Genomic DNA, 16,137 nt, shown 5'->3' with positions numbered 1-16,137 from the left:
AAAGTTGAATTTTTAGATTTATCGATTTTTAGGTTTTTTTTCTTTTTTTATTACTTTTCATTTTTATATTTTCTAATGTATTTTCTTTAATATTAATTTTAATTTTTTTTAAATTATACTTAATATCAAGTTACGTTGTTTTATAAACATTTTTTTATTATGTTTTAAAAATGAAAGATTCATATTCTATCTTTCTTCATTGTGTGTTATAAATATTATATCCCTCTTTTTTCTTTTTTTTTTTTTTTTCTCTCTAATTCTAAAAAAAAAAAAAAAAAATGACAACACAAAACAGGACAAAAGGATGGGAAAGGGAATCAAAAATAAATGCTGATTATGAATATGAGAAACTAGTAAAACTAGAAAATAAGTTTAATATAAAATGTTGGCTAAATAAAGGACAAAGAGAAGGATATTTATATAACATCGTTCCAACAACAATGAATGTAGTTATAAAAAATGCTAACAAATCCCAAAAAAAAACAGGTAATAATTTATATATCATATCTTACACAAAATACTCTCATGTATAATAAGATATTTATATTTTTTTATATTTTCTCACATATCATATTTTTATCTTTTTTTTTTTTTTTTATAGGTGTTCACCTGTATTTTGTGTCAGATAATAACAAGACATGGAGATTGACCCTATTTTATCGTCCTTATTTTTATCTGAAGACAAAAAATATATACAATTATGAAGAAGTAACAAAATTTTTAAAAAAAGAATTAGACAAGTATAATGTAGAGATTGAATATATAAAAAAAGAGGATTTAAGTTTATATGATCATTTAAATAGAAAAAGGAGTTATTTAAGCAATATATTTTTTAAGGTATCATTTGATACAATCGATAATTTAATGAGTGCTAGAGATTTTCTCTCAAAAATAATAGAAAGAAATAAAAAGAATAAAAAGGAATACAATTCTAATTATGACAGACACATTTTCAATGAAGATGAATTGTCTTGTAGTAAATTAGAATTTTCTTGCAAAAATGATTATTCTTATTCTTATACCAAATATGAAGAGCAGAATGAAAAGGCACAAAAAAAAAAATATGGTACTAAAAATGATGAGGAAGAGGAAGAAAAAAGAAAAATAAACAAAAAATATGATAATGGTTTAATAAACACAAATAACAATTTAAACATGAATGAAATTATAGTAAACACGAAAAAACATGTTTTAAGTAAAGAAGAAATTATGAGTGAAATTGTTGAAATATATGAATATGATGTAAAATATATAACAAGAATTTGTATAGACAAAAATATAAGATGCGGATTATGGTATAAAATAACAAGAGATGAAGACGAATTATATACAGAGTTAATTCATTTTGAAGTTCTAAACAAAAAAGTATTAGCTCCGTTGAATGTTTTAGCATGGGATATTGAGTGTTATAAAGATGAATTAAAATTTCCAGATAAAGAAAAAGATGAAATAATATTAATATCATATATGTATAATGCTCAAGGTTATCTAATAGTTAATCGAAATGTAATGAGTAAAAATATAAGAGAATTTTTGTATAAGCCAAATGAGGAATATTCTGGTGCAGGAAGTTTTAAAGTTTTTAATGAAAAAAACGAATATTTTTTATTAAAAAGATTTTTAGAACACATAAAATTACTGAGAATACATATATTTGTAACATATAATGGTGATTTTTTTGATATTCCTTATTTATATAGAAGATGTGAAATTAATAATTTAAGTGTTCCAAAAGAAGTGGGCTTTGTTATGAACAACAAACAAGAATGTTCATGTAACTTTATATTAAATATAGATGCTTATAAATGGGTTGAAAGAGATTCATATTTACCTAATGGATCAAGGACATTAAAAAGTGTATGTAAAATTAAGTTAAAATATAATCCAACAGAAGTAGATCCTGAACTTATGGTTCCCATTGCAAAAGAAAATCCTCAACATTTAGCTGTTTACAGTGTTTCTGATGCAGTAGCTACTTTTTATTTATATGATAAATTTATTCATAATTTTCTATTTGCTTTATGTTCTATTATTCCAATGAATCCTGATAATGTATTACGTCAAGGAAGTGGTACATTATGTGAACAATTATTAATGGCAGAAGCATATAAAAAAAATATTTTATTTCCAAATAAATCTAAGCCTATTTATAATCAGTATTTTACAGATCCTGAAAGTAAAAAAAAATATTTTATTTATGATGATTCTTTTGTAGGAGGTACTGTTCAAAGTTTAAAATGTGGTATTTATAGAGATGATCTTAAGGAATTTTTTAATCTTGATGTAGAAACATATAAATATCTTATGAATAATGTTGATAATATTTTTGATTTTTGGATTCAAAAAGATTTAAATAAAAACTACAAAATAAATGATAATAATTACATTAATAAAAGTCAAATTTTGAATTTGGAAAAAATTAAAATTGATATAATAAATAAACTAAATTTTTTTATTCAGAATCCTAATATAAATATATGCCCCAATATTTATCATCTAGATGTTGCTGCTATGTATCCCAATATTATTTTGTCTCATCGTTTACAGCCAAATGCTATAATTACACCAGACCATTGTTTTAATTGCTCTTTTTATAAACAACGTCATTTATGCCAAAAAAAAATGATCTGGAAAAGAAAATTAGAAATATCTCCTATTGATTATGGGCATGTATTGTCTCTTAAACAAGATTTAAAAACAAGACTATTTTATCCTCAAAAAAGTTATTTTAAATTACAAAACAAAGAAGATTCAGAAACTAGTACAAATGATAATTCAGAGGAGTTATATATCAGCAAAAAAAAATCGTAAGTTTCTATAATTATATTTCTTTACTATATATTTAAATGAAAAAATACTTAATTATATATATATATATATATATATATATATATATATATATATATATTATTATTTTCATGAATGAACTAATTGCAACTTTTTTTTTTTTTTTTTTTTTTTACATATTCATATGAAAAGGTGGAATGAATTAACAGAAAAACAGCAACATGATGAATTAATGAAAGTTATAAAAGATTGTTCTCAAAAAGTTTTTAAGAAAACTAAAGTAGCAAAAGAAGTAGATACTTCAAGTTTAGTGTGCCAAAGAGAAAACTCATTTTATGTGGATACTGTAAGGACTTTCAGAGACAGGAGATATGTTTATAAAAAAGGACTTAAAGAATGTGAACATGAAAAAAGAGAATTACTGAAACAAAAAAGAATTGATTATATAAAAATTCAAGAATTAGACGATAAAATATTACTAAATGATTCTTTACAATTAGCACATAAGTGTATATTAAATAGTTTTTATGGTTATGTTAAAAGAAAAAGTAGTAGATGGTATTCTGATCAAATGGGAGCAATTGTTACTTATACAGGTTCCCAAATAATAAATGGAGCATTTAATTTAATCAATAAAATTGGAATACCTATGGAATTAGATACGGATGGAATATGGTGTATGTTGCCAAAACATTTTCCTGAAATATATGAAATTTTTATAATCGATAAAAAAATGTTAAATAAGAAAAATGAATATGAAAATAAATGTGATGAAGAATTAAAAAATGATCCCAACATAAAAAAGGTAGAATTTGAATTTCCAACTAATATATTAAACTTTGAAATGCACAAAAAATGGACTAATGATCAATATTTAATCTATAATGAAGAAACAGATGATTATGAATGTATTAGTAAAAATGAAATTTTTTTTGAGTTGGATGGACCTTGGCATGGTATGTTTTTACCTGCTTCAGAAAAATCAGATGATTTATTAAAAAAAAGATATGTTGTTTTTAACGATAAATATAAAATTAGTGAGTTAAAAGGTTTTGAGATAAAAAGAAGAGGAGAATTAAGAATTATTCAAAGATTTCAAAGTGAAATTTTTAACCATTTTCTAAAAGGAAAAACAAAGGAAGAATCATATTATTATGCATCATTAACTGCCAATAAATGGAAAAATTTAATAGATACTAAAGCGGTTGATATTGATAATGATGATGAATTATTTGATTTAATTTTGGCAAAAAAGGTTTTAAATAAATCTGTGAAAGAACAGCCAAATGCCAAAAGTTTTGGTATAACGACTGCTAAAAGATTGAGTGAGCTACTAAGTAACGCAAGTTATATAGAAGATAATAATGTTTCTACACAATTCATTGTTGCCTCTAAACCAGTCGGGTCAGATATTACTTTTAGAGCTATACCTATACAAATATTTAAAACAAATGTAGATACACAAATTTACTATTTAAGTAAATGGTTGGGTACAAAATTTCCACCAAATGTACCAGTTAATGTTAGAGATATTATTGATTGGGATTATTATAAGCAGAAATTGGAAGTTCAAATTTTAAAATTAGTTATTATTCCAGCTATTAAACAAAACATTAATAACCCAATTACATCCATATCAGTACCTGACTGGTTAAAAAAACAAATAAATATTTCTGAAGGAAAACAAAAGAAAATCACTTCTTTCTTTGTTAAAAAAATTAAAAAAGAAGATGAAACTATCAAAGATGAAGATAAAAAAATAGGAAATACAATAAATGAAATTGAAGAAAAAGGCAAAATTTGTAATAGTTCTATGGAAAAAAAAACTCCACTAACTAGTGAAGAAATACCAACAACAGTAATAAAAAAAAAAAGATTATTAGAACAATATTTATTAGATAATTTTATATCAAAAAAAAAAAAGTTAATATTATTAAATGATAATGAAATATCAAAAATAGCCTATAAAAAAGTAAATTCATTAGATAATGAGGAAAATAGCAACAATATTATAATTATTGACCATGAAAAAATAAATATTAATAATCTGAAAAATAAAGACTTACATAATTTGTTTGAAACTAATTTTAAAAGATGGATGCTAATTAATAATAAAATTTGGAGAAATAATAGAAATCAAATTAAAAAAATTAGAAATGAAGAAAAATATAAAAAGAAAAGAATATCATTTAATGAAGATGAAAACAATAGCTCTCAAAAAGTTTCTAATTTGGAGCCAAAATATTTACATACTATTCAAAATGCTATGGATATTGTATATATGTATAAAAAAATTAAAAAAAAAAAGACTAACAAAAGAAAAAACGAAGATCCTTTAAATAACATAAAAAATGAAAAACATATATTATTAAAACCATACTTAAAATATTTTAAACATGAAACAGATTCAGATTCAGATTCTTCTAATGATGAAAATGATTTTTTTAATGAAAATGATGTAATAGATGAAAATGATGATGATGGTGTATATTATGCGATAGTATCATTAAAAAATGTGAATAAATTCTATAAAATAAAATTACAGGTATATCGTCATATATATATTAATAATTATGAGCAACTAGATTTAAAAAGTAACAGTAAAATTACTATAAAACTTATATGTTCCAATAATGAAAATGACTTATTTAAATCCAAAGCTTATGCTAATTTTTTTCTTCCAAGAAATATTAAAGTATTTAACTTATATGAATTTATTATGACTGAAAAATATTTCAATCAGTATGTCATTAATACCCTAAATGCAAATTATCATGAAAATATCATTTCCGTATATGAAACGAAAATACCTCTTTATTATGATTTTTTAAGTAGATATGGAAATTCAGTAGAAATTGATTCAAATAATTATAATTCTATTTTTGATGAAAAGAAATGTTTTAAATCTCACTGTTTTACAAGAGTGGAACCAAATAAAGGAAGAAATATTTCTCAAGATTATTTAGATGATATACATATTATATATATAAATATATTCCATACAGTCGTAGATAATATATGTAATCGTATTTTTATCAATGTTTTTGATCAATATGAAGAAGATAATGAAGATTTATTATATGGTAATAAGATTATGTTTAGTGGAATAGGAAGAGAAAATGACTTTGATCCTTATGAAAATTTCATAAAATTTTTACATGTTGAGAATTTTTATATAGATCTAATGAAAGATAAGATGACTAATTTAAAGGAAAATAATATATGTAATGATTTATATAAATGCCAAAAAAATAATGCTAATGATGCAAATTTTATTAACAATATGAAAAACAATTTTGAAAATATAACATCAACCAAAAAGATTGAAACTATAATAAATGAAAATACTGAAAGTAGTTATTTAAATCACCTTGAAAATGAGGAAATTAAAAAAGAGGTATTAAATAATTTGTTTAATAAAGAATTTTTTATTAAGAATATACATAAAGATCTTTTATTTTTATATCATTACAGAAAGTTTGATGTTTATTACGAAGATAATTCTAATGTTTATAAAGTCTTAGAGTATCTAGATTTGTACTTAAATAAATATCGTAATAATATATTAATAGGGAAAAAAAAATATATTTTTTTTGTATCATCAACTATCGATAAAAAAAAATTAGGTTGGTGGACTACTAATAAATACTTTCCTTGTTATTTCTATAAATTTGAAAATTGTCAAAAATATCAAAATATACCAAAAAAAAATTACAAAAGTGAAGTTTTTAATTTATCTTTAGAACTTTTTTATGAAAATTATCACAGAGTAGAAGAAGATTTAAATTTTTCTCGGATATCAAACATTCCATTGTTTAATTTGTTAAATATAAAAAAAAAAAATCAAAAACATAAATTTATTTACGATGTTTTATATGCTTCCTTCCTAAAAAGATATAAAGGAATATTATGGTTATCTTATTTTGGTAATTATGATTTAGGTATCCCTTGCTTAAATATAAATAATTTTTGTGACTATGATATAGCAAAAAAGAACATTGATGTAATAAACCAAGGAATATATAGAGGATATATTGTTCATTTATTTTTCAATGAATCTCTTATTTTTAATAGTGTTAGACTTTTTACAAAATATTCCAACATAAAAAGTTCAAATGAATATAAAGCTTTTGTTAAAAAGACAAATTCTAAAAAATCTTTTGAAAAAAATCTTAAAACTCATAATGCAAATAAAAGTATAAAAAATTCTGATGAACTTAATGAAGAAGATATGTTATTAATAAATAGTAACAAAAATGAAAACTCTTCTAATATTGAAAACGATTATTTAAATTCATCTGATTGTAATCAAAAAAAAAATCTAATTCATAATAAATATGATATTAATTCAATTGTGGAACAAGATTCTCATGTTTCTCAATTTAGTAATTTTGCCTTTAAGTTATTAGGACAATCTTTAGAATACTTAATATCTAAGATATCTTCCTTATCTATGTTAATTACAAATAGAACGTTTGAAAGTATTTCTGATATTTTTACATCCTTCTATTCTTGGATATCCAATAATTCTAGCTTACTTTATGATGTAGCATTATATAATAAGGTTTTAGAATGTTCTGAAATATATCAAAATAATTTAATAAATATTATGAAAAAAAAATTTAATGCTAATATCATATTTGCTGATTTGAGAAATTTTGTTATTTCTTTTAATGAATTTTCAATTATATCAGGTAGAAATATTTTGAAAAATTTAATACATTATTTTTCCTCAAGTGATTCTATATATGCTAATGTACCTTTTTATATCAAGCAAGAATATATAGCTGCATGTCAATTTGATAAATATAATTTTATAAGATATAAAGAATATTCTAATCCCAACGAGGAAAACACTGATGAAAATTTAAAGATAATTGAGTATCTACCACCTATTTGTGAATCTTTTTTAAGATACGTTTTGGATGCTATCACTTTAAACCCTTTACATGATACAATTTCCCTTTATGAAAATAATAAGAAAAGTAATGATATTCAAAACGAAGACTTAACAGATGTAGATAGTATAAAACATAAAGATGAAAAAAACTATTTTAATATAGTTTTAAAGTCAGATAAATTAACAGATAAAATAAATTTAGCACAAAGAGCTAATTTACAATATATATATGATAAATCTTTTGATGATCTAGAAGAAGTTTGTGAAAGTTTTTCTTTAATAAATGAAAATGTAGATGTTTTATCTTACAAAATTGAAGAAAAATTAAAAGAGCTGTGGTTTATTCCTGGTAATATATATAAAAAAATTAAAAAATCAATAAAATACAAAAAATATTTAATAGAAAATTATTGGCCTTACGATGATGATGAGGTGGATGAAAATAATTTAAGCATAGCACCATTTTTGTTTCCTCCATCTCTAGGGAATTTAGCAAAGAGAGAAAATAACTGGAGACTAGAAATTGTGAAATTTTGTATTTTTTTAATGCAAAATGATAAATTATTGAATTTAGAAAATGAAAACTCTAATGAAGCTTTTTATGAAAAAAGACACGAATTGTATGAAATAATAGGAGAAAGTGAATATAACAGAAAAAATTCTCTTTGGAAAAGTCCATGTCATGAATTAATTTTAAAAGATATTTTTTGTGAAAATTGCTCATCTGTATATCATATGAATGTTGTTACAAGTTTAGTTGAAGCAGAAATAAACGGAAAATCATCATTTATTTGGTTATGTAAAAATTGTAATTCTAAGTATGATAATGAATTTATAGAATTAAAGATTTTATCATTATTACAAGAAACATTTGATGCTTATAATGTAAGAGATTTTTTTTTTTTTTTTTTTTTTTTTTTTTTCTATGTTTTATTTATTTTATTTTTTTTTTTTTATGCTATTTATATATAGGCACAAGATTTAGTGTGTAACAATTGTAATGCTATAAAATCATTTCATAGGAGATCAATTTGTAAATGTGGCCAAATTTTTACACCCAGATTGGATATAAACAATTGGATACAAACATTGGAGATTATGGAAAATTTAGCAAGCATGTTAAGCATGTCTTTGTTATCAGATGTTTTAAAATCAATGAAAACTCATCTTATATAAAAATTTAAGTATATAGTTTCATTTTTTTTTAATTGTAACTTTTTAATTATTTAAAAAAAAAAATTTGTGTCATCTGTACTTGTAATAAAGCTCACATTTATTTATCTATGTTAAATTCGTTTTCGTAGACTATTTTATAAAAACAATTATAACAATAGTTTCTGTTAAAAATAATTGCCTAAATATCTACATAATGTTTATATTGTTATAAAAAAAATTGATTTTTTTAAATAATAAAAAAATTTTTACAAATTTCAAAAATTGATATAAAATCATGTCTTAAAAAAGCTGAGAAATATATCCTATTTTTTAATTTAATGCTTTGTTTTTAAAATTATTCATACTATTTTTTACATTTAATCGTTTTTTTAATTTATTTAATCAATTTCTTTTTTTTTTCTTCACAAGGATATATATTTCTACTAAATGCTTTTTTTATTTTTTTTTTTCCTTTTTTAATACTTCTGCTAGGAATATTTATTCACAAAATAGTTACTCTTTTATACTTTTTAAATACGATTGTACATCTATAAATATCAAATAAGTAATAAATATAGTTATATATATATTTATAATTTTTGTATAAACGCATGATAATTAGGAGGGAAAAGGTATTCAAATGAATAAATTAATGGCTTTATTATTTTTAACATATTAAAAAACTTTTGCAAACATAAAAAAATGAAGTTAATTATATAAAAAAAATTTCACATTATTAAAAGATATAACATAATAATTCCACTTTTAATAACTTCATATATATCTAGTTTATATGTAATTTAAACCATTTTAAATTATAAAATTCTATTTAAGAACTTTTTTTTATTTACCTTTGATAACTAAATATTGCAGAGGATTGGGTAAAAATGAATGAAGTGGTTCAAAAGCTGAGGAAACAATATCCCTGAATAATAGAAAATTAGAAAATTTTTTAATTTTGAAAAAAAAAAAAAAAATTGAGATAGAATTTCACAAAAAATATGGTGAAAAAATCATTGAATTCTCTTTTTTTTTTTTTTTTTTTTTATGTGTACTGAATTCTTTTTTTATGAACTTTTAATAATCTCTGCATATCGTTCCTAAATTCTTCTTCTTCAACTTTTCTCTGAATTTCTTCTACTCTCATTAAGGAATCTAAAGCTTCAAGAACTTCTTGTGTGTCTTCCACGGGTGCCTTAAAAATAAATAAAAAAATATTTTAACATAAAAGATTCTTGCATTTTTTAAACTTCAAGTTATGTAATTTTTTAATTTTTTGTTACATGTATATTTATTTTAAAATCTTCATCACCTTCTATCATTTTTTTTAATTTAGAGCGATTAGCCTATATACATATAATATACATTAAGAAAAAAATTTATTTTATAATTTTAAAATAAATAATTATTTTAAGCTTATAATTTTATAATATCAAATCAATATATTTAAAAATTTAGCGAATTTTTTAAAATATGCCTCATACTGGACCTATAGGAATAATTTTTTCATTTAGAACAAAATTTTGCATAATGCACAAGAGTAAGAAACAAAATGATACAAGAAAATAATTCATTTTAATTTATTAGGAAATTTATGTAAAATAATAAGGAAACTAAATGTATATATCTTTTTTTTTTTTTTTATGTGTAAAACAATGGTATAAATTTTCTTTTTAACAATTGAATAATCTTAAATTATTCACATAAATAAAAGGGTACTTAACAATCCTTTTTAACTCTTTCATCTTGTTACTCTAATGTATTTTTGCACATTCAAGTAACAAAATTTAGAAAAAAAAAAAAACAATGTAAATACATCTTTTCTTCTAGCTATTTTTTTTTTTTTTTTTTTTTTTTTTTTGGAGGCTAAAATACGCATATTTATATATATACGCATATTTATATATATATACATATATATATATATATATATATATATATATATATAAATTTTATAAAAGGGAAGCTTTCCACTCCATTGTGCTCTATATATATTTTAAAAAAATGGTGAGCAACATGCATAATATTTAATTTTTTTTTATAGAATTTTTGAATGTTGAAAATATATCTATTTTTTTCTATTTTTATTGAAGTGAAAAAAAAATTGATTATTTAACATTTTTCATCGCAAATTATTTTTAATTGAGACTATTTTATTTTTTTAAAAAAAAAGGGATCAAGAACAAACGTGTTAGATAAATTTTGTTGTAATTTTTTTTTTTTTTCCCCCAATAAAAAAAAAAATTAAATAAAAATTAATTCATCTTATATATTTTTCCTTGTTTTTTATTGTTTCAAAAATTAACTTATTTAAATTATTTTTTTTTTTTTTTTTTAAGTAGGAATTACTGAATTTTTTGTTTTATTATACGAGTGTTCCATTATTGTTTTTTTTTTTTGTTTTTATGGTTAATTTATAAATTTATTAAAATAACTTTTTGGTTCTTTTGTAAAAAAAATGTAATTTTATACATTTTAAAATTTAATTTAATTAAAATAACAATTTTCTTATTAAAATTTTTTTTAAAATTTAACTAAAATACATGTTATTTAAAATAAAATGTCATATATTATTTTTTAAGTTACATACATATGGAGAATTCAGAAAATTTTTATTTTTAATATTTATTAAATATACAAAAAAAAAAAGAAGGAAAAAATTCCCATAATTCATTTTATGTTTATTTGTATTTTATGTTAATTTATAAAATTTTTGTTCTTTTATTATTAATCTATATTAATTTTTCTATTATTGCTATTATTCTTTCATATACGTATGTTCTGAATCCATATACGTTTTTAATACCTTGTTTTATTTTATATACTTATTGTTATAAATTTTAAATAATTATTAATCAGAATTTTTTAATTTTTTAAATGTTTTTTTTTTTTATTTATCTTCCCAACGTTTATACAGATTTTTACTTTTTTTCATTTTTAAAATAATAAAAAGTTGTTAACAGAAATGGAAAATGAAATTATTTATAAAGAAAATGACATAGTAAAAAATAAAAATAAAAGAACTGGAATTAAAGGAGTTACTCGTAAATGTCTTGACCTTATTGATGTTAAATGTAATAATTTAACAAATCTAATTAATAAAAATCACTCTAGTGAAGTTTTAACAAATTATCAATTTAGCGATGATGAAATAAAGTTTTATTCAGATGAAAATTCTCCAAAAGATATGTACTCACCTGAAAGTTCTTATACGAATGATGATTTTAAAAATTTGCTTGGATGGATTCCAAGAAATTTAAAAATTGTTGAGCCTACTAGTACAGATTCTATTCCTTGTGCTTTTTTTTTTTCTGATAATAATAAATCAATAAAGAATGATAAAATAATTTTATATTTACATAAATTTAATGAAGATTTAGGTACTACAATACCAACAGTATATGCATTACACAAAGAATTAAATATAAATATAATTGCCATGGAATATTCTGGATATGGAGTAAGTTTTGATAATTATGAACAGAAACTTGTATCTATTGTTAATGATTCTTTTACTATTTTAAAATTTATTGTAAATTTTTTAAAAATACCATATAATAATATATACATTTTATGTTATGAATTTTTGGCTAGCTGTGCCATAGAAGTTGTTAATCGGTTTGAGTATACTTATGGAAAAAATATACCATTTGGTGGAATAATTATTATTAAACCACAATTTTTAGAAATTATAAATAGTTCTGAATATAAAAATGATGATATTACAATAAAAGGAAATAGCTGTGATAATTCATTAAAAAGTAATAATTTAATTGATAGGACTTCCTATCAAAGCAGAGAAGAAGACGTTATAATACATGAAGAAAGTGAAAATGAACAAGATTCAAGTAATACGTTATTTAAAAAAAAAAGAAGTAAAATGAATTTCAAAAAATCAAGTCAAACAAATTCTTATATGAAAAAGGAGAAAAAGAAAAATAAAATGAAAAATTGTAGTGAAAATGAAGGAAAAATGCATGAACAAAATAAACAAGAAAAAAATCAAGAAAGAAAAAAAAAGAATTTTGAAAAAATTAATTTAAATAAAAAAGGAAGTATTTTTAATAATCAAATAGTTTATAAAGATATTTTAAGTACAAATTATCATGCTTATAATGGTATAATTACATGTGATATGTCTCTATTTTATAGTAATAGTGAATATAAAATGACAGAAAATAATATTCCATACTTATTAATGAAAAGAATATTAAAAGACACTTTTGATATAAATCATGTTAAAAATTCTATTAAATCAATCTCTTGCTCAATTTTAATTTTTCATCCGGAAAATTATTCATACAGAAATTCCTGTTCTCATATTTTATTAACTAGTGCTAATCAATGTTTTAAGAAAGCTGCTTTTTCATTTGATTTTATGAATGAAGATTTTGTTACAGCTTTTAAATGGTTTTTTTCTGAAAATTGTGATCCTCAAAAAAAAGAAAAATTATTTAAAAATTTATTATATTTATATATACATCCCAAATATGATAATACTGAATATAATAAAAAAGATATAATTGATGATACAAATAATAACATAAATAATGATTTTGAAAAAGATTTTAGTAATTGTTTGAATAGCAATTTAAATGACTTTCATAAAAGTTCTAACAGTTACTTAAATAATAATGATAATGATTATGATAAAGGAAAAGATAATTATAATAATGAAAATACTATAAATATTCCTAATGAAATTTTCATATGTCCAGAAATATCTGTAAAATTGCATAATTAAAAAGAAAATAATTTTTTTTTTTTTTTTTTTTTTTGAATCAGTATTCATATAAATTTATTTTTTATATTCATTATGTATTCATCATAATAAGATATATTAATAAAAAGGAAAAAAGTGTGAACTTTTTTCAATTTTAAAGAGAATTTATTTTATATTTTAGTATTTTTTAATTTCTTTTTTTTTTTTTTTTCATAAATTTTATATTATTTTTTTAATTAATAAAAATATTTGTAACCTAATTTCAATATTTTTAATTTTAATTGTTTATTTTTCCTTTTTTTCTAATATTTAAAAGAGAAGTTTTTTAGTTTCCTTTTTATTATATTAGACCTTTTTTCATTTTTATATTTTTTTAATTTATTTTGATATATTTTATTTTAAAATGTATTTTTTTTTTTTATAATTTTTTTATTTAGATATGTTTATTTTAATTTAGATTTATATTTAATTTTATTAATATTATTTATATTATAGGTTGTTCTACAACTAATATTATTTACAGTTTATTAACAAACTTTTAACTTTTTTTTTTTTTGTTTTTTTTTTTTTTTCTATATAACATGTCTTTTATTTGATTTTCACAAACATTTTTAAGCCATTTTTTTTTTTCTCTATTTCATTACATCTTTAATAATTATTTATTATTCTTTTCTTAATTTTGTCTTATAAAAAGTAAAATTAAAATATAAGAATAAATATGTTTTTATTAAATGTGATTAATTCTTTTAACAATTACATTTTTTTTCGTTTTGATGTATATACAGATTTTACTAATTTAAAAAGATTATCCTTTTTAATTCCTAATTAACTCATATGTATAAAAAGCAAAAAAAAAAAAGAGAATAATAATATTTAGAAACAGAGAACAAAATAATTTATTTAAAAAATTAATTGCAAGTTTCTAATAATTTAATTTATAATAGTTGATTTTTATTAATGATATAAACTTTTTTTTCTCCTATAATATTATTAAAAATAAAATTTGTACAAATTAAAATGAAACACATGTCAATTTTTTTTTTGTCTTTCTTTTTCTTTTTTATTTCCCCAAGTATTAAATGTTATAAAAATTTTTGTTTTAGTTTTCTTAGTGTTAAATCTAACAAAAATATTTCTAAGTAAAAAACAAATTTTTTTTTTTTTTTAATCAATTTTTTTGTTTTTTTTTTCTTTTTATCGTAATTATTTATATTCCTATAAAACATAAATTAATTTAAAAATATAGAGATTTGAATGAATTATATAATATAAATGAAGAATTAGTTGCAAATGAAAAGGAAGATGAGGATGATGAAGAAGAAGAATTAGAAAATTCAAATTTCGATCATATAGCGCATAAAAATCTTGAAAATGTATGTTGATATTATATTTAATATATTATAACGATATATGCATAGATAAATATATTTTTTTTTTTTTTTAAAGGCTGAAGAACAAGCAACTATTGATCTTGAAAATGCAGAAATAGAAAATCTTTTAGATGATGGTTTAATTAATATATATATATATTTTTTTTTTTTTTTAATATTATTTATTTTGCTTTTTTTTTTTTTTATTTAAGAAATATTTAAAATAATTCAAGAAAGACTAAAAAAATTATGGTTGGATAATAATATAAGATTTCATTTTAATCCATAAATTCTATTATTTATTATATTTAATATTTTATTATATTACAATTGCTAGCATTTTCCTTATATATATTTTTTTTTTGTTTTAAATTTTATTTAGGTATATTGGTAAATGCAGAAGAGACTACTCTAGTATATGCCCTTTAGGTTAAATAAAATATATTTATTGAAATTTTAATATTTGAATTTAAAAAAGAAAAAAGAAAAATTGAAAGTAATCGTATATTTTTTAAAATTAATATATAGAAATTGTGCACATTTGAATTGAAATTTAGAGTTTTTATAATTATTGAAATATTGTTTATATAATAAAGATAAATGGGATTTTTAAACATAATATCTTTCATATATATGTAAAATTATTCTTTATATTATTTTTTTTTTATAAGAATGGAAAATATCTTCTTATGATGAAAACCTTTGTATTCCACCTGATACATATGATGGACAGTTAAAAAATTTTTTTTTTTTAAAATATTGTTTAAATATTTTCACCTAAATTATGTATTACATGATTTTCTCTTGTATATATACTTTTTTTTTTTTTTATGATTTCTCAGATGTAGATCAATAGATTTTTCAAACAGTACAAGTGCAGATAAAGAGCTTTTTGCTTGGAAATGTGAAGTTGAATGGCCATGTGTTGATTGTAAAAATTATGCATAAGAATAAAAAAAAAAAATTTTTTTTTTTTTTTATCAACAATTAATTTATAAATTATGATATCTTTATCAATTGTTTTATGAATTTTCATTTTATAAATTACTGTTTATTTATTTATTTATTTTTTTTTTTTTTTTTTCTGAAGCTCCTAAATTAAAAGTTTTGGACAAGTGCCCAATGAGATGGTTATCTGTAGGGAATAATCTTTGCGTAGCACCAGAAGTAAAAATTGAAATTCTATATTTCTATTTTTAAAT

At 20.0% G+C, this 16,137-nt stretch overlaps 4 protein-coding genes across 4 annotated transcripts; 3 read left to right on the top strand and 1 right to left on the bottom strand.

Moving 5' to 3' along the window:
* Nucleotides 1-278: 278 nt before the first annotated feature.
* Nucleotides 279-8,863, top strand: PGAL8A_00158800 (DNA polymerase epsilon, catalytic subunit a, putative; the record flags this gene model as incomplete). The annotated part of the gene is made up of 4 exons (XM_028675140.1): nucleotides 279-486; nucleotides 602-2,807; nucleotides 2,980-8,572; nucleotides 8,660-8,863. 4 exons carry the CDS (start codon nucleotides 279-281, stop codon nucleotides 8,861-8,863), a joined length of 8,211 nt encoding a protein of 2,736 aa, XP_028526701.1.
* A 492-nt stretch (nucleotides 8,864-9,355) lies between these two features.
* Nucleotides 9,356-10,416, bottom strand: PSOP6 (secreted ookinete protein, putative; the record flags this gene model as incomplete). The annotated part of the gene is made up of 5 exons (XM_028675139.1): nucleotides 9,356-9,390; nucleotides 9,694-9,767; nucleotides 9,898-10,037; nucleotides 10,126-10,188; nucleotides 10,327-10,416. The coding sequence occupies 5 exons, from the start codon at nucleotides 10,414-10,416 to the stop codon at nucleotides 9,356-9,358; spliced, it is 402 nt and encodes a 133-aa protein (XP_028526700.1).
* Nucleotides 10,417-11,807: 1,391 nt separating this feature from the next.
* PGAL8A_00158600 (conserved Plasmodium protein, unknown function) lies at nucleotides 11,808-13,586 on the top strand (the record flags this gene model as incomplete). Its single annotated transcript, XM_028675138.1, has 1 exon — nucleotides 11,808-13,586. One exon carries the CDS (start codon nucleotides 11,808-11,810, stop codon nucleotides 13,584-13,586), a length of 1,779 nt encoding a protein of 592 aa, XP_028526699.1.
* A 996-nt stretch (nucleotides 13,587-14,582) lies between these two features.
* Nucleotides 14,583-16,102, top strand: PGAL8A_00158500 (CPW-WPC family protein, putative; the record flags this gene model as incomplete). Its single annotated transcript, XM_028675137.1, has 8 exons — nucleotides 14,583-14,704; nucleotides 14,812-14,938; nucleotides 15,012-15,072; nucleotides 15,148-15,187; nucleotides 15,318-15,364; nucleotides 15,607-15,667; nucleotides 15,778-15,866; nucleotides 16,026-16,102. Coding segments are annotated over 8 exons (624 nt in total), but the record flags the coding sequence as incomplete, so codon positions are not given.
* Nucleotides 16,103-16,137: the final 35 nt, after the last annotated feature.

The sequence above is a fragment of the Plasmodium gallinaceum genome (assembly GCF_900005855.1).
Source record: "Plasmodium gallinaceum strain 8A genome assembly, contig: PGAL8A_v1_65, whole genome shotgun sequence".
NCBI classification, from domain to species: domain Eukaryota; phylum Apicomplexa; class Aconoidasida; order Haemosporida; family Plasmodiidae; genus Plasmodium; species Plasmodium gallinaceum.
This window is presented reverse-complemented; position numbering and strand designations above follow the sequence as displayed.